Source organism: Phyllostomus hastatus, unplaced genomic scaffold, assembly GCF_019186645.2.
Source record: "Phyllostomus hastatus isolate PE091 unplaced genomic scaffold, TTU_PhHast_1.1 phas_contig_40, whole genome shotgun sequence".
Taxonomy (NCBI): Eukaryota; Metazoa; Chordata; class Mammalia; order Chiroptera; family Phyllostomidae; genus Phyllostomus; species Phyllostomus hastatus.
Genome location: NW_025333872.1, coordinates 36,979,250 through 36,997,536, shown reverse-complemented (window position 1 = coordinate 36,997,536; position 18,287 = coordinate 36,979,250). Strand labels below are relative to the sequence as shown.

At 39.2% G+C, this 18,287-nt stretch overlaps 1 protein-coding gene across 1 annotated transcript in view; it reads left to right on the top strand.

The window, feature by feature from the left end:
* Positions 1-18,287, top strand: part of UBE3D (ubiquitin protein ligase E3D) — a 138,794-nt gene that overhangs the window by 72,414 nt on the left and 48,093 nt on the right. Inside the window, exon 9 of the mRNA XM_045843639.1 lies at positions 8,511-8,649. Coding sequence (XP_045699595.1) covers positions 8,511-8,649 — 139 coding nt within the window. The remainder of the gene's footprint in view (positions 1-8,510; positions 8,650-18,287) is intronic.

Sequence of the window (18,287 nt, the reverse complement as noted above, 5' to 3'; positions counted from 1 at the left end):
CAGCTGCTGTCTTGTGAAGAAAGGGTGTATGGATTTCTAAGAGAAAGCCATCCAAAGGTGTAATAAAAGCCAGGGATACTGGAGACGATAGTATTCTACAGACGCAAGGGAGGGGAGGGTTGGATATGGTGCAGACCACCAGGATACACCCCCTTCTGAAGCCACAGACTGGTAGTGCTCCAGCAGGTCATATCTCTCTTCTCTGCTAAGACCAAGCCTGGTTTCTCTGTACATCTCACCAGTTGCTAACAATCAGTTTGAACTGGAAAATGAAGAAAACCTATTTGTTATACCAGGCCTAGGAAATAATAAAAGAAGAAAAACTCTCAAACTCTCAAACTCTCTTGCTTTGTCCTTAATTCACCAGAAACACGTTTACATCCACATTGGCAAAGGACTTAAACTCTGGGGCAGAGTGGGTAGTGTTGGTTAACGAACGTGCCGGCTGAGTTGGCCCCTCTCATGGGGCAGGGGATCCAGTGATGCCCAGTGTAGTAAGGCTTACTGTTAAGAAGTCATTACAGTGGGCCTAATTGATTACGTCTGAACCTTCTTATGCTGATATCCAGTTAGGAAAATGATTAAAAGATTGGAATTACATTTCTCAGCCTCCTTTTCAACTGATTTCCTGTGGTAATGGAGTGTGGTAAAAAATGGGAGCCTGGAGGCTTTCTCTTTAAAAACACTTTGAAAATGTTTCCTAAATAGTTATGTTACATTTACTAATATGCTAACATAAATACTGTGACATGTAATTAGTATAAAATAGAACTGTTTTTATTATTTTATCAAAAATAATAAGTTGGAGGTCAGATTTTAACGAAAAGCAATGGTTCTGACTTGGGGTCCATGAATCTAGAAAATGTAAGGAAGCCAGGCAGGAATGAGGGCATGAGTGCTCTCGGGCCATGGGCGGTCTAAGGAACACTCCAAATTATGTGCAGAACTTTCTCTGTGTAAGTGAATGCTTTAGTGGAGAGTGCATGGTTTTAATCACCTTGTCATTGACCTATGACCTTAAAATGGTTTAAAAAGCACTATTTGGAAACCTTTTTTAACAAAACTTTTTGTTCTTTGTCCTCCTTTTATAAATATCTAGGTGTTTTATCACAGAGGTTTCTGCCTTTGGCCTGTGATTTTTTAAAGATTTTTGTTTGTTTGTTTTTTAATAATATGGTTTTAAAAACCATAAAAACCCTTATGGGCTTATGGGATTGTTGCAGTTTCTTAAATTTTCTGGAAAGATTTTTTTTGTTGATTTATTTTTATGTTTATGCCTTTATACATCTTGGATCTAATTTTGAATATGGTACAAGATAAGTATTAAAATTTATTTTCTTTCAAATATACTTACACATATTTGAAATTTTCTATAACAAAAAGTTAAAAAATCTGAAGGTATAGCTGGCTTCTTCAGATGGACTTCTAACCACGACGTTTCTCATGACGCCACTTCTTACTGTGAAGTTTCCAGCAGGTGTGTTCACAGGCTCAGTTCTTTCCTTTAATGAAAGTGTGGTCAGTTTACGGCAATGCCTTTGTTCTCAGCAACTGCTACCTTGCTATAATAAACTCATTTATAAAAAACAAAATCTTTTATTGTTTTTTAGCATGAGTTAATACATTTAATTTTGAGATTACCTTGTAGATACTGTACTTAAAGGAGACTCACTTTCCCCATTACCTCTGGGAGAGAGATATCTTGTCTTTACAAGTTTACAGATCTATGGGCAGAGTTTGAAAGCCAGCTTTCAGGAATTGTGTACCTAAATTTCTCCTCTCAAGAGCCCATTAACTCAGCAAATTGAAAGACAATTTTGACATTGTGATTAAAAAGCTCAAATGTTTTCTACAATTTTCAAAGGATATACTGTAATTTCAAAGAAATGCTGTTCATTATTTAATGAAACTTGAAATTCATAAGCATTAATTGGTATTTATGTTTTTCAGGTTCTATTTTCATGAATTAGTACTTTAAAAATATTTTAATATATGGAATTAATATGGTTTATCATAATAGATATAGCAGTATATTTAGTTGTTTCAGAATTTTGTGTTGAAATTTCATAAGAACTTTTAAAATGTTGAATTCTCATCCAAATAATGTTTTAAATGGTTGTATTTTTTAATGATTGTAGCACTAAGTTGTGGTCATTTGCTTGCTTTGATATTTTGAGAGCTTATTTATTTTATTAACTTTTATTAATACCCATTTTATGCTGTATTTACTCCTGGGCCAGAAGTTTTTAGGTCTTCAGTTTCTTTTGGGATATCTTTTTCTTCTGTGCAACATCCTCTTCTGGTTTAGAAACAGTCTGCTCTTTCTCATTAAGGCTTATCCCATTGTGGCAGGGAGAGCTCATATATGGGGTAACCTGCCCATGAACTCCACAAGTTCTAACACCACATCTTGGAAGTTTTGTTCACCTGGATGTACTCAATGACCAGAGAACCTGCATCTAAACCCTTAAGTTCAACATTACTCTCTGCATTTTTAAGAACGTGCAGCAAAAACTCAGTATTCTCTTTGGACCACTGACCCTGTGTCCAACTCTACTGTTTGGCCTGGGCATGTCTACCAACTTCACCATTGCAAGGACAGAATGGCACACATTGCTTCTTTGAAGTGACATCCTTCAGATACTTGGTGGCTTTTCGGATATGCATACCCTTGATGGCTTGGGCAATTCAACGAGTGTTGTTAAAGGGAACACAGAGATTCGAACCTCTTAATTTGCATGATTTTGTAAGAAGAGAAGAGCATAAATTGATGGTCTGTTGTGATAGCTTTGAAATTGAATTTAAAAAATCCACAGGCATAAACAGGCATATGTTGTATTTTAATATCATTAATAGGTTCTTTGCTTTCTTAGGACTTTCTAGGATTGAAGAGTCCAAATCCACTACTAAACTATGAGAAACATGAAATTTAAATATTTTTATCCTCATATCTCCTATACCATATTATTTTTTTCTTCTCTATACAATTATGTTGAACTCATTTGAAATATTTTAACTTTTGGTAGAGTTGTTATGTCATCTCTACTGGTTGTTTTCACTTACTACATTAAACAATGTCTGTGTTTCCTAGAAGACTATATTGCTTTTGTATTTTCTCAAGTTCTTTCTTGCTATTGATTGGTGGTTGATTCATTCTCAGTTTCACCATTTTTGTTAGAAATGATGAAAGTGACTTTTTCCCCATACTCTTTGCCTCTTTAAAAATAGATAAGCCATAGTTGCTTCTCAGGGGTGTTTTGTGTTAAGGCAAAAGTTTAGAAGTAAGGATGGTGTGTCCTCTGCTTGCATTTTGGTCTCTTAGACTAAGGTCACCTGGCTGACAGCCCTGGTCTCCTAGGAGAGCTTTCACTCTCCCAGTACTTTAAAAGTCACAGAAATAGGTTTCAATTGATGTTTAATTCATTGTTCCTTTTTTAAGTGCCTCTCATGTTGATTTCATAGTGGCAGATTACTGATAATCTGCGATGTCTTTGCAGGACATACCAGAAAAATCCAAATTCTGGGTTATTATAATCCTGTTTTTAACATGATTTTATCATTAACAGAAGTTTGTACTGATTTGAGACACGGGTGTATAGTCTCAAATATCACCTCTGGCTTAATCAGCACATGTCCTAAGTTCCACATAATGAGGTTGGTGATTGTTTTAAGATAAACTGAATTTTTAGTATGATAGATTATTTCTCCCTCTTTCCTTCCTGCTCTCTGTTCTTTATTTCTTAGTAACTGAATTTTTTAAAATAGGAAAACATTAGCTGAAATGTTCGGGACAAGTTACCATAACTTTTTGTCTTGGTCCACATACATGGATGTTTCATGTGATGAGAATAATATTTTATTTGATTAAAATTATAGAGAAAAATTTATAAATTTTAACATTAAAAATGAGTCCTGGGGCTAATGAAAAATATCCCATGAGAAAAGTAGAACATGCATATTGGGAACTTGAGCCATATCAGATCCAGCTGGCTTGTCTAATTTCAAAAATAAGCTTGTTAAAATTATTAAAAAATGAGATGTTCTAAAATATCTAAAATTTACCTTATTATTTGCCTTTATACTCTTCAATTTTATTGAAAAGTATAAGTAGAATTGGTTCAAAAATGAGATGTTCTAAAATATCTAAAATTTACCTCATTATTTGCCTGAATTGGTTCAAAAACATGTAGTATACTTTTGCCTTGTTTATGGTGTAGTAAAAAGCGCATGCGATTTAGAAGGGGGTCATGCTTGAGTTGCTTTTCCATCCCTTACTAACTGGGTAATCAGGACATTCTTCACTTTTCTGAGCTTCAGTAGCGATGAAAGTTGTTAAGTTAAGGAGTAGATTTAAAATGCCAGTGTCAGATTTACATACCATACTAATGTTTGTAATTACATAAAGACATGAATAACTAACATGTTTAAGTACTTTGTCTTTTCTTTGTGACTGTGGTTATTATTAGTGCGATGAATGTCCTTTGTGTAAGTTTGAGTGGTTTGATACATTGGATATGTTATGTGTGAGCTTCAGGATCTTATGAGGAAACTAGGCCTGTCCAAGAACGCTTGTTAGAGAGCACTTGATGGTGAGTGATGAGACAGTGCTAATGTAGTTTAATTTCTATTTTTGTGCCCTTTTTTAAAGTATATTTTATTGATTATGCTAGCACAGTTGTTCCGATTTTTTTTCTCCCCTTTATCCTCCCTCTGTCCTGCACCACCCCCCACCCTCCAGCATCCTGTCCCCACCGCCTTACTTCATGTCCATGGGTTTGTACATATAAGCTCTTCTGCTTCTCTGTTTCCTATACTATTCGTAACCTCCCCCTGTCTATATTATGCCTACCAGTTATGCTTCTTATTCCCTGTACCTGCCCCGCCGCCCCCCACTGCATTCTCCCCTTTCCCTCCCCACAACAACCTTCCATGTGATCTCCATTTCTGTGATTCTGTTCCTGTTCTAGTTGATTACTTAGTTTTTGTTTTTGTTTTTTATGTTCAGTTGTTGATAGTTAGAGCTTGTTGTCATTTTACTGTTCATAGTTTTTGATCTTCTTCAATCCCTTAGATAAATCATTTTAACATTTTGTATAATAAGGGCTTGGTGCTGATAAATTCCTTTAACTTGACCTTATCTGGGAATCTGCCCTTCTGCTCTAAATGATAGCTCTGTGTGTCCTTTTTGATAGATCATATCATAGCCAGTTAGCAGCCTATTGACACCTTTAACACTTAACACTTAACACTTAACAATTAACACTTAAACATTTCTTTGTCTATGCTAGGAATTGCATCTACATCATGACATTAATTTATTTCTGATTATAAAAATTATACTTGGAAAATAAAGCATATAAAAGAAAATATATAAAACAGGTTATTATTTCCTCTAATAGATATAACCATTTATAGTTATTGTATTGCCTTCTAACATTTTTTTCTCATTATATAACTTTTGTTTAGCTTAACATATGGGTATTTTCCCATGTTTATCTTTACTACTTTTCCTGCTCAAGTTTTAGAATATATATAATAAAGTAGCTACTTAAGAATAAAACTACCTCTTGCAGAGAAATGTAAATACTCTTAAGTATTAAAATACATTTCAAACTAAAGAGCTAACATACAGAAGAAACAAGCATTAGTGGATTCAGTTACTTGCAGTTTGCTTGGAGAGGAGGATGACATGTGGTCCTCAGCGATCAGCATGGTAAGTGGGCAGAGGAGCTCAGGCTTTGCACTGATGCTGAGTTGAGTGAATCCTGGTTCCATCACCTTTTAATTGTGTGATGTTGGACAATCACTTCACCCCTCTGAACTTCAGTTTCCTCATCTTTAAAGTGTGATGAATAATACCTGCCATTTCGGGCTACTATCTTTTTAGAGATAATGGTTATAAATAAAGTACCTGGTCCATGGCCTGAACATGTTAGACAGAGGGTAAACAATAGAAGAAACCTAAGACTTATAAAATTTAAACATACATTATGAAGAGCATGTTACAGCCTTAATAAATTAAAATACCTCTCTTTTTTCTTTAAGATTTTATTTATTTTTTTTAAAGAAGGGAAGGGAGGGAGAAAGAAAGGGAGAGAAACATCAATGTGTGGTTGCCTCTCGAGTGCCGCCTACTGGGGAATTGGCCCACAATCCAGGTATGTGCCCTGATGCAAATCGAACCGGCAACTCTTCAGTTTGCAGGCTGGTACTTAATCCACTGAGTCACACCAGCCAGAGAAAAATATCTCTGTTCTAAAAATATTTGTCTCTATAATTCACTGTTTCCCTTTTCACTTATAAATATATGACTGCCACAAGAGGAGTAGAAAATGATGAAAAAGTGGTGCTGCCTCGAAGGTGATCTCTGTGCTGGCAGAATCCTTAATTATAAGCTGTAGCAAGCCCCTGTCCAGGTTACTGTGATCACCTCATTCTTGGGACATGCTTACTGAAGGGATGTTGAGGATTCACAGATGAGTTCACAATCCAGGGCAGTGTCACGTGACCTTTACTGCAAGTGATCCAGTTCAGAGAAAGCAAAAACCTTTTCAGTGCACTTACAAAAGAAAACATCTGAATGAAAATAGCTTTAATGATCCTTGTTGTGGGTGGCAGGGTAGAGGATATAAATTCTGAAAACTTAAATTGCTTGTTGAACATACAAGTATAAGTGAAAAATTGGTATTTATTTTTGCCAGTAACTGGTTAAATCCTGGGTGTGTTTGAGGAAGAACAACACTAATCTAATTTTTATTTCCACATTAGACTGCCAAGTTAGAGGAATCCATAGGTTATGGTTGCTCATGTCTGATCTCGGATGAGTCAGAGATGTAGACACAGCTCAAATAGGAACACAAGCAGGGTGGTGGTAAGTGTTGTAAGGGACCCAAGTATGGTATTTAGCAAGTGGTTAATTCTTATGAGGGAAACAGGAAGATGTCTCCAAGGAAATGATAAGTAAGTGGGTCTTGTAGGACGAACAGAAGTTAACTGGGAAGGCCAACAGCCTTCCAAGTGCAGAAAACAATGTGACAAATCACAGGGCGTGTGGTGTGCAGTGCAGGTCAGGGAACGGAAAGTAGCTGTGGTTTGCGGGGGGCGTAGGAAGGTGCTGGGCGGATGAGCCTGGAGCCCCTGCACTGGTACTATGTTTGACTTTTACCAGAGGTGACAAGATTTTTATTTCCATTCCACAGAAACATTAAGAATGTTATATTGATATAATTAGTAAAAGCAGAAAGTAACAGCTAATCAATTTAAAATAATTTGTAAAACACTGAAAAGACACAACAAGTATGCTCCCTAAAACAGACCATTTTTTAGGAAGGTGGACAATGTCCTATTCCAGTCCAACAGAAGGCAAATGCTTAGAAGAAGAGTTAACTCTGCACCCCATGTCAGAAATGTATCAGCTTAGTAAGTAACCTGATGAACACAGCTAAATGATATGTTGTGACATGCCATATAAAGGGTTAAAATCCATTATGCTCTCGACCACTGACACTCCCTAAACTTTCAGAATTCACCACTGACTTCAGTAAAAGTCACTTTTAAGAGAGAAGTTTATAGAAAGGCATGCACATATAGAAAGTACACACATGCACTTCTCTTTAAAAATCAGGACAGTGGTAAGAGACACTTTGGTGAGCACACAGGCAGGAAATACTCAAGTACCGTAAATAGAAGAGTTGATAGCATAAAATTCATGCTATTACTATGTTTCCTCATAATGATTCCCTCATTTTTCCCTTTTCTTTAAGCACTAGAGGGGGAGTCAAGAAATCAGGATCAGGCCCAGCCGTATCATTTTCTAAACATCTGCCTCATCTCAGATGGGTCCCTTTCCTCTCGTAGCCCACAGTTTCCTTGTCCCTCAGATGAAAGGATTTTCTAGTACAGCTGCTTCATGACCGACTCTGAAAGATGAAGGGAGCCTCCTGCCAACCCTTCCCCTTCTAACAGCAGCTTTGCTTTTATTTGTGTTACTAATAACACAAGCTTTTACAAGATTTTTGGTAAAAGGATTTGATCACTTTTTAAAAGTCTGAAAATCACTGAACTGGATGTTCCAAAGGGCATCTCCAGCTCAGAAACAAGCTCCACATGTGTGGAATGGGGATAACATTATAGATCCATTTTATACATATGAGGTTGATCAAGATACACATGCAGAACAGAGCACAGAACATAGGAAGCATCGCTGCATCAGCTGTTATTCTCCCCAACTCCACATTGCCCCCTCACAAGTAAGACTGTGTGTCATGACTCAAACTTTGAGTAAAAATGTTGACCTGAAAAAAAAAATGCCTAATCTATCTGTTTTATGCCAAAAACACTATAAAATGTCTTGGACATTTACTCTGTGAACTTATAGCATAACCATTTTATTTCTCCTTTTTGTGTTCATTGCTTTTCCTCTCACAAATGGAAGTTTTCTTCTATATCAGACCTTTGAAATAATGACGACCAGATGCAATGATGACATTGCACATATCTATGTGTTTCAGGCTTACCAGCTCCTGGGAAAGTGACATCAGCGTCCACTCTTTAACCCTGCCCTCTGCAACCTGCTTGGAGCTGCTGTTGATATTATCAAGGAATACTGCCATGCTGCCTCCCTCCCTCCACTCCATGAATTCCTTTCAGGTAAGGAATTGCTCCTTTAGCAGCGTGTGATATCTCAATTTTACTTGTGATTGTTTTCTAAGGAGCCTGGCTTTCACAGGAGGTAGTAGTCCACGGAAACCCACATTTTCACATAAAATAATAATAAGCATAATGCATGTACTATCTTGTCTATCTCTTTTTGAATAAAGGAACAAATAGAGGCTCAAAATCGACTAGATAATTGTCTAGTAGTGACAGAATCCATACCTAACTCCAGGGTTTGTTCTCTTAATCTTCATCTTTTCTGCCTCTGAGAGAAAAGGCAAGAACATTTGGCAGAGACACTGTGAATGCCACTTCCTTTTCCCCAGATTTGCCCTAGAACAAGGATTTTCAGCTGGTGGTGATAGTGTCCTACCCACTCTCAGCACCTGTTCCCTCTCTCCCTGGCCCCTCCCTCATCACTTTCCCATTGTCCTGAATATTTATCGGTGCTCCTGGTAAATGACAAGGTCAGAACAGAGCAGGACAAACAGAACAGCAAATATGGACTGACCAGCAAGACTACTCACTTCCTGGCAGGTAGCTGATTGTCACTAAGGAGGCAAATGGGAATTACAATGTTAATTAATCACTTAAGTTGTGACCCAGTAGCTACTGAGTGTGATTGAATACATCTATGACTCTTTACAACAGAGTAATATTCACAAGCCTTCTGAGGCTGGTGAGAAGGCCATGTGCCTTCTTGAGAAGTCATTGTGGGTTAGCTCTGCTTCTGAAGGGTTGCTGATGTATCCTAAGGTAACTTCGGGATCAGCATACATTGTTTGGTGAACCTCTGTGTTAAAACAAGGTGTGGATTTTCCTATGTATTATAGCTCAGTAAATTGATTTAAAAAAAACCTGCTCCAATGTAATTTGCATCCATATTCTCATGGTAATTTGTTACATTGATTATCTCTGTGATTTTCCTCCTGATAAAAGTCCAGACTTCATTGGTCATGGTATACAGTACCTGTTTGTATTTATGATTCATCACTCAATTACCAACTTTAATCCTGAACTCAAGGGACCTTAGAGAATACCTTATCATTTTGTAGAAGAGGAAACTGAGACCCAGAGAAATGGAGTGAGCTGGCCAGGCATCACCCAGTGTGTTAGAGACAGAGCTGGACTCACCAGGCTTATGCCCGGGCAACTGCGTCTGCCACCTAAATGCAGGACTCACTGAAGGGGGGGTGTGGCAGGGCACTGTCAGTGGTACCCCTTATTCTATATAATTTATAATTACTTTGTTTATTTGTATCTTGCCCTGAACCCAAAATGATGTAAAAATTCTATCAATCCTTATTTCTTTTAAGTTTTGCTCTTTGAATTGAACATTGGATAACATATAAGTTTGTATATGTCCACAAACTTTTATGGAGGGAGATAAGAAACTTAACAGTGGTTACCTTTGGGGAGTGAGGCTGGTACACAATTATTTTTTATTTCACTCCCCCGTGTCCTGTGTGAAATTTTCATGCGATGGGTGAGTGGGGAGCAAGAGAGATGAATCTGACTTCAAGGATTTTATACAACATATTGGGGAAGATGGGACAATTATCCATGTGTAATATAAATTGAGAATAATTATATTACAAAGTAGCCTCAATGCCAGTCTTAAAGCAATTGAAGGTAAAGAGAAATCTGAACCAGGTGTGGGGGATTTGAGAAGAGGCCGAGTCTTGGTTTCTTCTCCATGAGACCAGCAGGTGGTCCTGCACCCTTCAAGGGTCTCTGCTTGGGCTCTGTAAACACGGGTGTGAAGGCCTGGCCTGTGCTTGGTGGCACTGGTGTTCTCTTCTAGCGCCTTTACTCACAGGAGCTTTGAGAGGTGTCAGGATGTTAATTACTGAATGCCCCTCTCTGTTAGTGATTGTGCTTCCTCTGGTCCCAGTCCATTTGCTGAATGTTATGATCAGGAGCACATACACTTTTCCAGCTTCAAAGGTACAAAGAACTTGTCACAATTTCATGAACAATGTCTGCCTAAAAGATTTTTCTCTGTTGCTGGCCCTGGAAAGATGCATTCTTATTATGAATATACGCATTGACTTCCCAATGCAGGCCTTCACTCCGAAATAAAGGATCAGTGAAAAAGGGAGGATGTCTGTCAGGTTAGAAAGAGATGCTCTGGTTCTTCATCTTTAACTCCTCCTTAATCATTTATTACAATAGCACGGAATGGGGCTGCTCATCTGCCTGTACTTGGGATTTACTTTTTCAATTGGGGACTCACTTGAATGCAGTTTTTTCAAGTGCTGCATTGGCAAGAGCTGTAAAATAATGGAATGACATTTGTCAGCGAACCACCCTTACATTTCTAGTTCTGTTGTAACCCAGGCCGAGTAAGTTACTGTGAGCAATCTTTTTTTTTGTAAAAATGTGATTTTCAGTTTCTGAGGATTCAAACTGCACTCCTGCTTGAGCTGTTATCACTGCCCAATCCCAAAAGGAGAGGTTTATCTCATTAATTGGAGCTATGAACATGTATGAAATTCTAACTTCTTAAATTACAGTATAACATTTCCCTCAGGCCAATAGGGACATCTTTGGGTGGATTTGTTACAATTTTAACTTGTACTCTGTTACAGTACCTTAACATCCCTGGTGTGACTGTGAGCAAGCAGAATGTAGGATTTGCTTGAGAATCACTGATGTAATTGCTAGACACCTACTGTCGTTGTTGCCGCAGCCCCAGGAAGAAGGATGGACTTACCATGCCACTCTCTGCTTAAACTTCTTCCGTGACTTTTTATTGCAGTGAGAATAAAATCCAAGCATCTAAACCTGGCCAGCCAAGGTTGGCAACATCTGGCCCTGCCTCACCATTTGGCCTGCTCTCCTGCTTTCTCCCTCACACTCTGTTCCAGCCACACTGGCCTTGTTTCCTGCTGCCTGTCACAACAAGCTGGGTCTGGCCACAGAGGCTGTGCACTGGCTGTTTTCTTTGCTACCAAGAAATATCCTGGACCAGATCCTTGCATGCCTGGGCTCATCTTTTCTTTCAGGTGTCAGCTCAGGAGTCCCCTCCCCTAAGAGGCCTACCCTGACCCTCCTCATCAAGTTCCCCACTCCCCACCAGCATATTCTATAATTTCATTTTTCTTCATAGCACTTTTCACTGTTTCAAACCACCTTGTTCACTTATTTGTCCTTTTTTCTCTACTGCAATGTGTGTTAAATGAAAAGAGGGAGAATGTACACTTTTGTTCAATATTGTATCAACAGAACCTGGAAGTAGGAAGCACTTAATAAATATGAGATGACTGGCTATAGATGGGTGGGTGGATGGATGCAGAAATAGAATGCAAATTGACATGGCCATTTGACATTCTAGAGAATGGGAATTATTCCAAAAACTGAGCTACGGAGAAACAGGCATGAACACTCGAGGGCAGAAGCAGAGCTTTTCTCTGCTGAGAAAGGGTGAACTCAACAGGTAAGGTTCAGATTTGAGAGATGTGGACAAGATTTGAGCACAGATCGGTATTTGCATTGTAATTAGAGCCTGGGGCTTTGTACAAATGAGAAAGACTGGAAGAAGGGCTCAGACTTTATAAAGAGCTGGCAAGAGTCAAGATAATCAGGGTGACTAGTACACAGGACTGGGCTCCCTCTGTGCACTGGATACCATAGAAGGGGAAACAGGAATGATGTCCAAGCTTTGGTGCCAGAAACCAAGGGGGGGAAATGGAGGTCCTCTGGAATGAGGGTGCATGCAGCCTGCTGCTGTCCTGACTGCTGCCGGTCTGATTCCACTCTGAGTGCTTCAGAACCCTGGAGTGAGGTGGCAGAAGGCCATTTCTATATTCATCTTGCTGGGTGACAACCAGCTTCTTAACTGAAAGCTGGCAATAGCAACTTTAAATGTGGACAGTGTCTAGAATGTAGAGCCTTAAGAGCAACTTGGTTAGAACCAGGACTGGGCAGGACTGCTGGTTTTAATTGCTGTTCTTTTTCCTTAGAATCCTAGACACTGTAGCTGGAAAGACCAGTTAGTCTAACGACCTCAGTGTTCTAGATAAGGAAGGGACCCTTGGAAGGGTAAGCTGATATTGAAGACTGTAACTTTGATTCCTATGCTACGCTTTTTGTGCTACACAGGATGCTGACTTCTCTTCCGTATAAAGGAAATTTTTTTCTATACTAGCACTTCTGTATTCCATGGGACACGAGTTCCTTAGGTTATAAATAGGTGTTATAGAAAACAAGTAGTATTTAATCATTATGTATTAATAATGCAAATTATAAAGACTAATATTTATTCAGTGCTTTCTGTTACCCAAGCACTGTTGTCAATGATTTGCTCTTATTAGTTCATCTCATTTTCATGAAAAAAAAAATACCGTGAGGAAGGTATGTTATCGTTCCCATTTCACTGGTGCAGACATGAGCCAGAGAGAGTAACTTGCGTGTGCTCACACAGCTAGTGAATGGAGGGGCATAAGATACAAAGCCTGGCTCTAGAATCCCCTATTCTTGATCTCCAGGTAAAATTGCCTTTTAAAATAAATTTAGTTAAGCTAAGTTAGATTTTCTTAACCTGCAGGACTTTCGGGGCCTTTCATATGTGCGTAAGGAGCAATGTGAGCTTTCTAGTTGAAGAATATAATAAATATTCTTTCCCAATTGTCTTTGATAATAGGAAGGCTTTTTCTAGGGACATTTAATGGAGTTAATGCTCTGAGAACAGAGATGGGGAGACACTATTCTGTCCAGTGGTGAAAGATGTGGATGACAAGGCAGAGTACTCCTGCTCAGTGTTTTCGGCAGTCTTGTTTACCTGCAGCAGAAGTAGTGCTGCAGATTTCACTGGTGATTGTAAAGCAGGGGACTTATTTATTTATCTATCTATTCATTTATTTTAAGTGACTAAACAATTCTCTTTGTGGTCAGGGCCACCTTGGTCAAAATGGCACAATAGGAACAAGATCTGCCTTGGCCATTTCTTGGTACACATTTTCTTAGTACACAGTGAGTCATGCGAGAGGCCCAGCAGGCCCCTGGCCGAGCGCTGCTTTTCCAGTCTGCACCTGCTTCCAGTTCTATTTCATTTAGGCCTCATCCACTCTAAACACAGTAGAGTAATATGGCAAAGCATTCCTTTAATAGATTGAGTCACCTGGCTAAACTCTGTCTCCTAATTTAGGGCTTGACTCCCACTGAGAATTCCCAAGAGGAGCCTTCCTTGGAAACTTATATTCAACTAAGAGATAAAGAGTTTCCACAGCCTTGAGCCCTGAGCTGAGGAAACCTTTTGTGTTCATTCCCACACCTTAGCTCATTAACTCTCGCCCCATCCCGCTGCTCCAGGCCATCCAGACTGTGGATGGGGTTTTCAGTGGCACAGAGCCACAGAATCAAAGCGTCTTCTTTGCCACAGGTAGATTGCTGCATTCTATCATAACTGAAAATGTTTTCATAGACATTGTATTTTCTTTTAAATCCTCACAACACCCCCTGTTTTAAAATGGTGGCAGGTAAGTACTGTAGGCAAGTTCATACAACTACCAAAATGCAGGGTCCAACCTGGTCTTCTGATTCTGAGCCTGTTGTTTGTTCTATCTCAGGACAGTTACAGCAAAGGAAATACCGAATGACCCTATTTAACAGTCCTGGGTCTCATGCATATTACTTTTACCATAAGGCAGCAACAGTACCTATTTTATTAATATCATCCTTTAGAGAACCACTACCTTCAACCATGGGGACAGTGTGAGTAACATTCTCCAGCTTTATAGATTCTGGCAAATAAGCTGACCTTCATCCGATTACAGTTTTATATATATGCTGTGTGGTTGAATAATATGGTTGAAAGTATTGGTAGAAAAGGAAAAACAAAGTTTTATAGAGCTTTTCCATTACCATAATAGAATTGGTCAGGGATAGTTCCTCAGCTCTAGATGGATTTGAAATCATACACTATTCAGTGGAGAAGCATGAAGCAGTAAAAGCCATAAATTCAACTTCTCAATTGTTCAAAAATGATTAATTTTAAAAATAATCCTCTCATTCAGCTACTTTTTCATGACTTATTAATATATGTATCAAAAGAGAGGAAGATAATAACACATGAAAATTTGGTTTAATCATTTGGCCATTTGTTGGCATCTCAGGGGGAAAGCTTTGATTGTATAGAAGTACTAAGTTGTGATTTAAGCTTATAAAATGTAATCCACAGGGGCTCCAAGAAATCGGTAGGCAGAGGCCTGGGAGCTTCACAGGTCTGTAGCAACACAGGGACTACTAAGAAGAGAAAGTCAAGTTTCTATCTCTGCACCATTTTTTTATCCTACTTTTAGACATTGTACTGCATAAATGGAGATTATATGCATGTTCATTTGTAGTTAAATTATAGCCGTAACCATTTGTAAAGTAACATTTTATAAAATGATTGTAAGAACATAGTCACATGATAAAATATTGGAAAATACAGAAAATTATAAAGTACATTATAATCAGTAGGAATAAAATAAATATTGAAATTTTAGAGTAATTCTTGTTATTGTTTTTTATGTACACATGCACACACTCAGGAATATATTTTGATATAAAATTGGTCTTGTTGAAGATGCTATGACTCAGTTACTGGCAGTATTTTGTTCTTTCCTCTGTTTCTAAAGATCGACTGATTGATTTATGGAGAGAGGGGAAGAAGGGGAGAGAAACATCAATATGTGAGAGAGACGTTAATCAGTCACCTCTGGCATGCTCCCAGCCAGGGTCCTAGCCCACACCCCAGGCTTGCACCCTGACCCAGAATCAAACCGGTAACCTTTTGGTTGGTAGGATGACACTCAACCCACTGAGCCACACTAGTCAGGGCATAACATCTTGCATGAAGACAGTCTTGCTGAGACTGTCAAAGGCACTTTGAGACTTTATAAAAGTCCTGCTGTTTAGGCGAGAGTGGATGGGGAGGGAGGCTGTAAGCCATTCCCAATGTCCAAGGTTGCTGCAGATGTAATCAGGAGGCGGGTAGACCTGCAGGAGATGGCAGGCACTGCTAGAACTTCCACAGCTCTCCTGGTGATCTGTGTGCGCATTCCAGGAAATGAAGAAGGGAATAGTGTTGACACCCCGGTGTGTCAATCTCAGTTCTTCCCTCATGGGCAGAGATAATCAGGAGTCGAATATTGCTCATAATAGAGAATCCAGTCTCAAAGGTAGTGATTACTGCTCTGTTTTCATTCTCCTCAAAACAGATTTCTGAGAATTGCCTCAGCAATGTGGGTATGAAAAGATGTTGCATTCTTCCTTTCTTTTTGCCCAGCAAGGCATTTGGTGGTTTGGTGAAATAAGCAGGTATCCATAGTGTAATACAGCTCTCTAGTCTGGATTCCCCTTCCTTTGCCTCCTTTCATACTAAACTTTGCTGTGTTGCCATATTCTGGAGAAACTCTGGAGGATGGGGCCAGGGAGAGAGCCAGCCCACGCTGCTGCCACATCACATCTTTCAAGAGGCAGCTCAACCCACCCAGATTCCCCACTTCACGGCCTGTGCCTCAGAAATTTCTGTTTACGGAAGGGCTGGGCCTGGAAGCAACACTGGACAGTTCCCAGCTCTTCCTGACACTGGCCTTTGCTCTGAGGAACTGCCTCTTGGTAAAGGACACTGATTGTGCTAGGGCAGCGCTGGCTTTGGCCTTATTGAGAAAAAGCAGGAATAAGACAGAGCCCAGAAAGTCAATGATTCTGTGTTTTGTTTGCTTGTTCCTAGTAAGTTAACTTCTCTCTCCCAACTAAAGGAAATGTATACTCATGACAGAAGATGTGGTCTGTTTTTCATTAGCAAAACAATACTTATTTGTACTTTTAGGCTGAAAATATAGAGTCTTAAAATTAAACCAACTATTACACAGCCCAATTCAGTCCTTGAGGCATGGTGGAGAGGGCCTTTGCGATCCAAGGGCCCTCTCCATTGCTATGTTCAGTATCTGTTACTGCAGTTGGCTTGGGGAGGACGGATGGGTTTGTCTAATTTTGCAATAACAGGAACAGGGGTGGTGCTGGTTATTAAATGTCAGTGTTCTTGGGAAGCTTGTTTAAAATTCAGGTTTCTGAGTGAGAGCTTGAGAGACTCTGATTCAGTAACTCTGCAGGAGAACTGGGAATCTGCATTATAGCAAACTTCCAAAATGTTTCTGATAAAGGTTTTCAAGAACCAAGGTAAGAAACACTTAGATGTTAATAGAATATACTCCCACTGAATTGAAAAATGTAAAGAAAAACATTTTTTAATTATTACAAACACTTATCACTAGTTCAGATAGTTTATTTTTCTCTTTTTTTCACTTTTCCTTTTTAACCTGCAATTAACATAGTCTTCAACTGTGAAGTAAACTGAATCATCATGAAGTTTATATTTTTTCTTTTACTTTTTTTTCCTATCATGACCTCTCCCTTTTGCACTCAGATGCTTAGTAGAATGCAAGTGTTAGGTACCTCTGTAAGTCATCTTCCTGCCCTTCGGCCTGAACACCTAGCATCCCAGTGTCCCCAGTGTCCCTGGGTTTCCTCCCCTCCTCAGGGCTGTGCAGCCTGCGGAGCCTCTCTTGTTCTTACAGCAAGTCCCTCACTTCAACATAGGACGCTCAAGGTCTAGTATTAAATCTGCTCCCAACTGGACTTGTGACCCTGGCCTAGTCAGGTAACCTCTATGGGTCCCAATTTCTTTAACAGTACATTGAGGGGGTTGAGTTAAATTATGAAGTTCCTTTTAAAGTAGAACACACAGAATAGAACACACAGGCTGAATAATGTAACTTTATTCCTTAAAGGGACTGAGTCCTTATTTCTTTTGAGCATCTTGAAAGTGTTTAACTGATGAGAAGCACAGGTAAAGCTCCCACATTACTTAGGTTTCTTTTTTCTCCCCAAGAGAATGGAGTCTTAGCATGACCCTCTTGTTAGGGTCAAGAATGATAGGATAGTTCTGTCTGGCCCTAGGTTCTTCCTGCCTGAGAAACCCATGCCACTCCTTCAGTGTCAGGGGAGCTCTGTGTCAGAGAAGAGGAAGAGGAAGAAACTTGGAGTGTTCTCTGAACAGCTCCTGACTTCTCTGCTTCCCTCCTCCTTTTCTCCTCCCCCTCAGCTTCTTCACTTCTGGTTTCACCCTTTGTTTCTTAATCTGGATACTGGTCCACATTGAAACATTTGTAGCTTAGAAATTTTCCAGTCATTTTGCATTTTGCATTTATTTTATTTGTAGAGATGGTTATTCTAAGAAAATTTTCTAAAAGGTGAGTGTCTCCTTTTAACTGCAACTATTGACAAAAAGACTTGGTTCTTTCCCTTACACTGAGCATAGCTGTGTTCAGTCACGTGGCTTCCTGGTGGAGAGTCTTTTGCTTTCTTGAAAAGGAGGCTAAATATATATGTCTGCTTTTAGAAACAAAGTGCTATCAAGATTGAAATGACTGAACTCACTTCTCCCATGAAGGAAGCTACTGTGTTGTTGGCAGGAGCTTTTCTGGCCAGAGAGGGAAACAGCAGCATGGGAAGGATGCCAGTCTTGAAGGGAATGATGGATTGGAAGGTGGAAGTATTCTAAACCTTCACTGAGAATTTCTCATGAGCCCTCCTAGTAACCACTTCAGCAAAGTGAGAAGATTTAGAACAGAAAAGGTGTT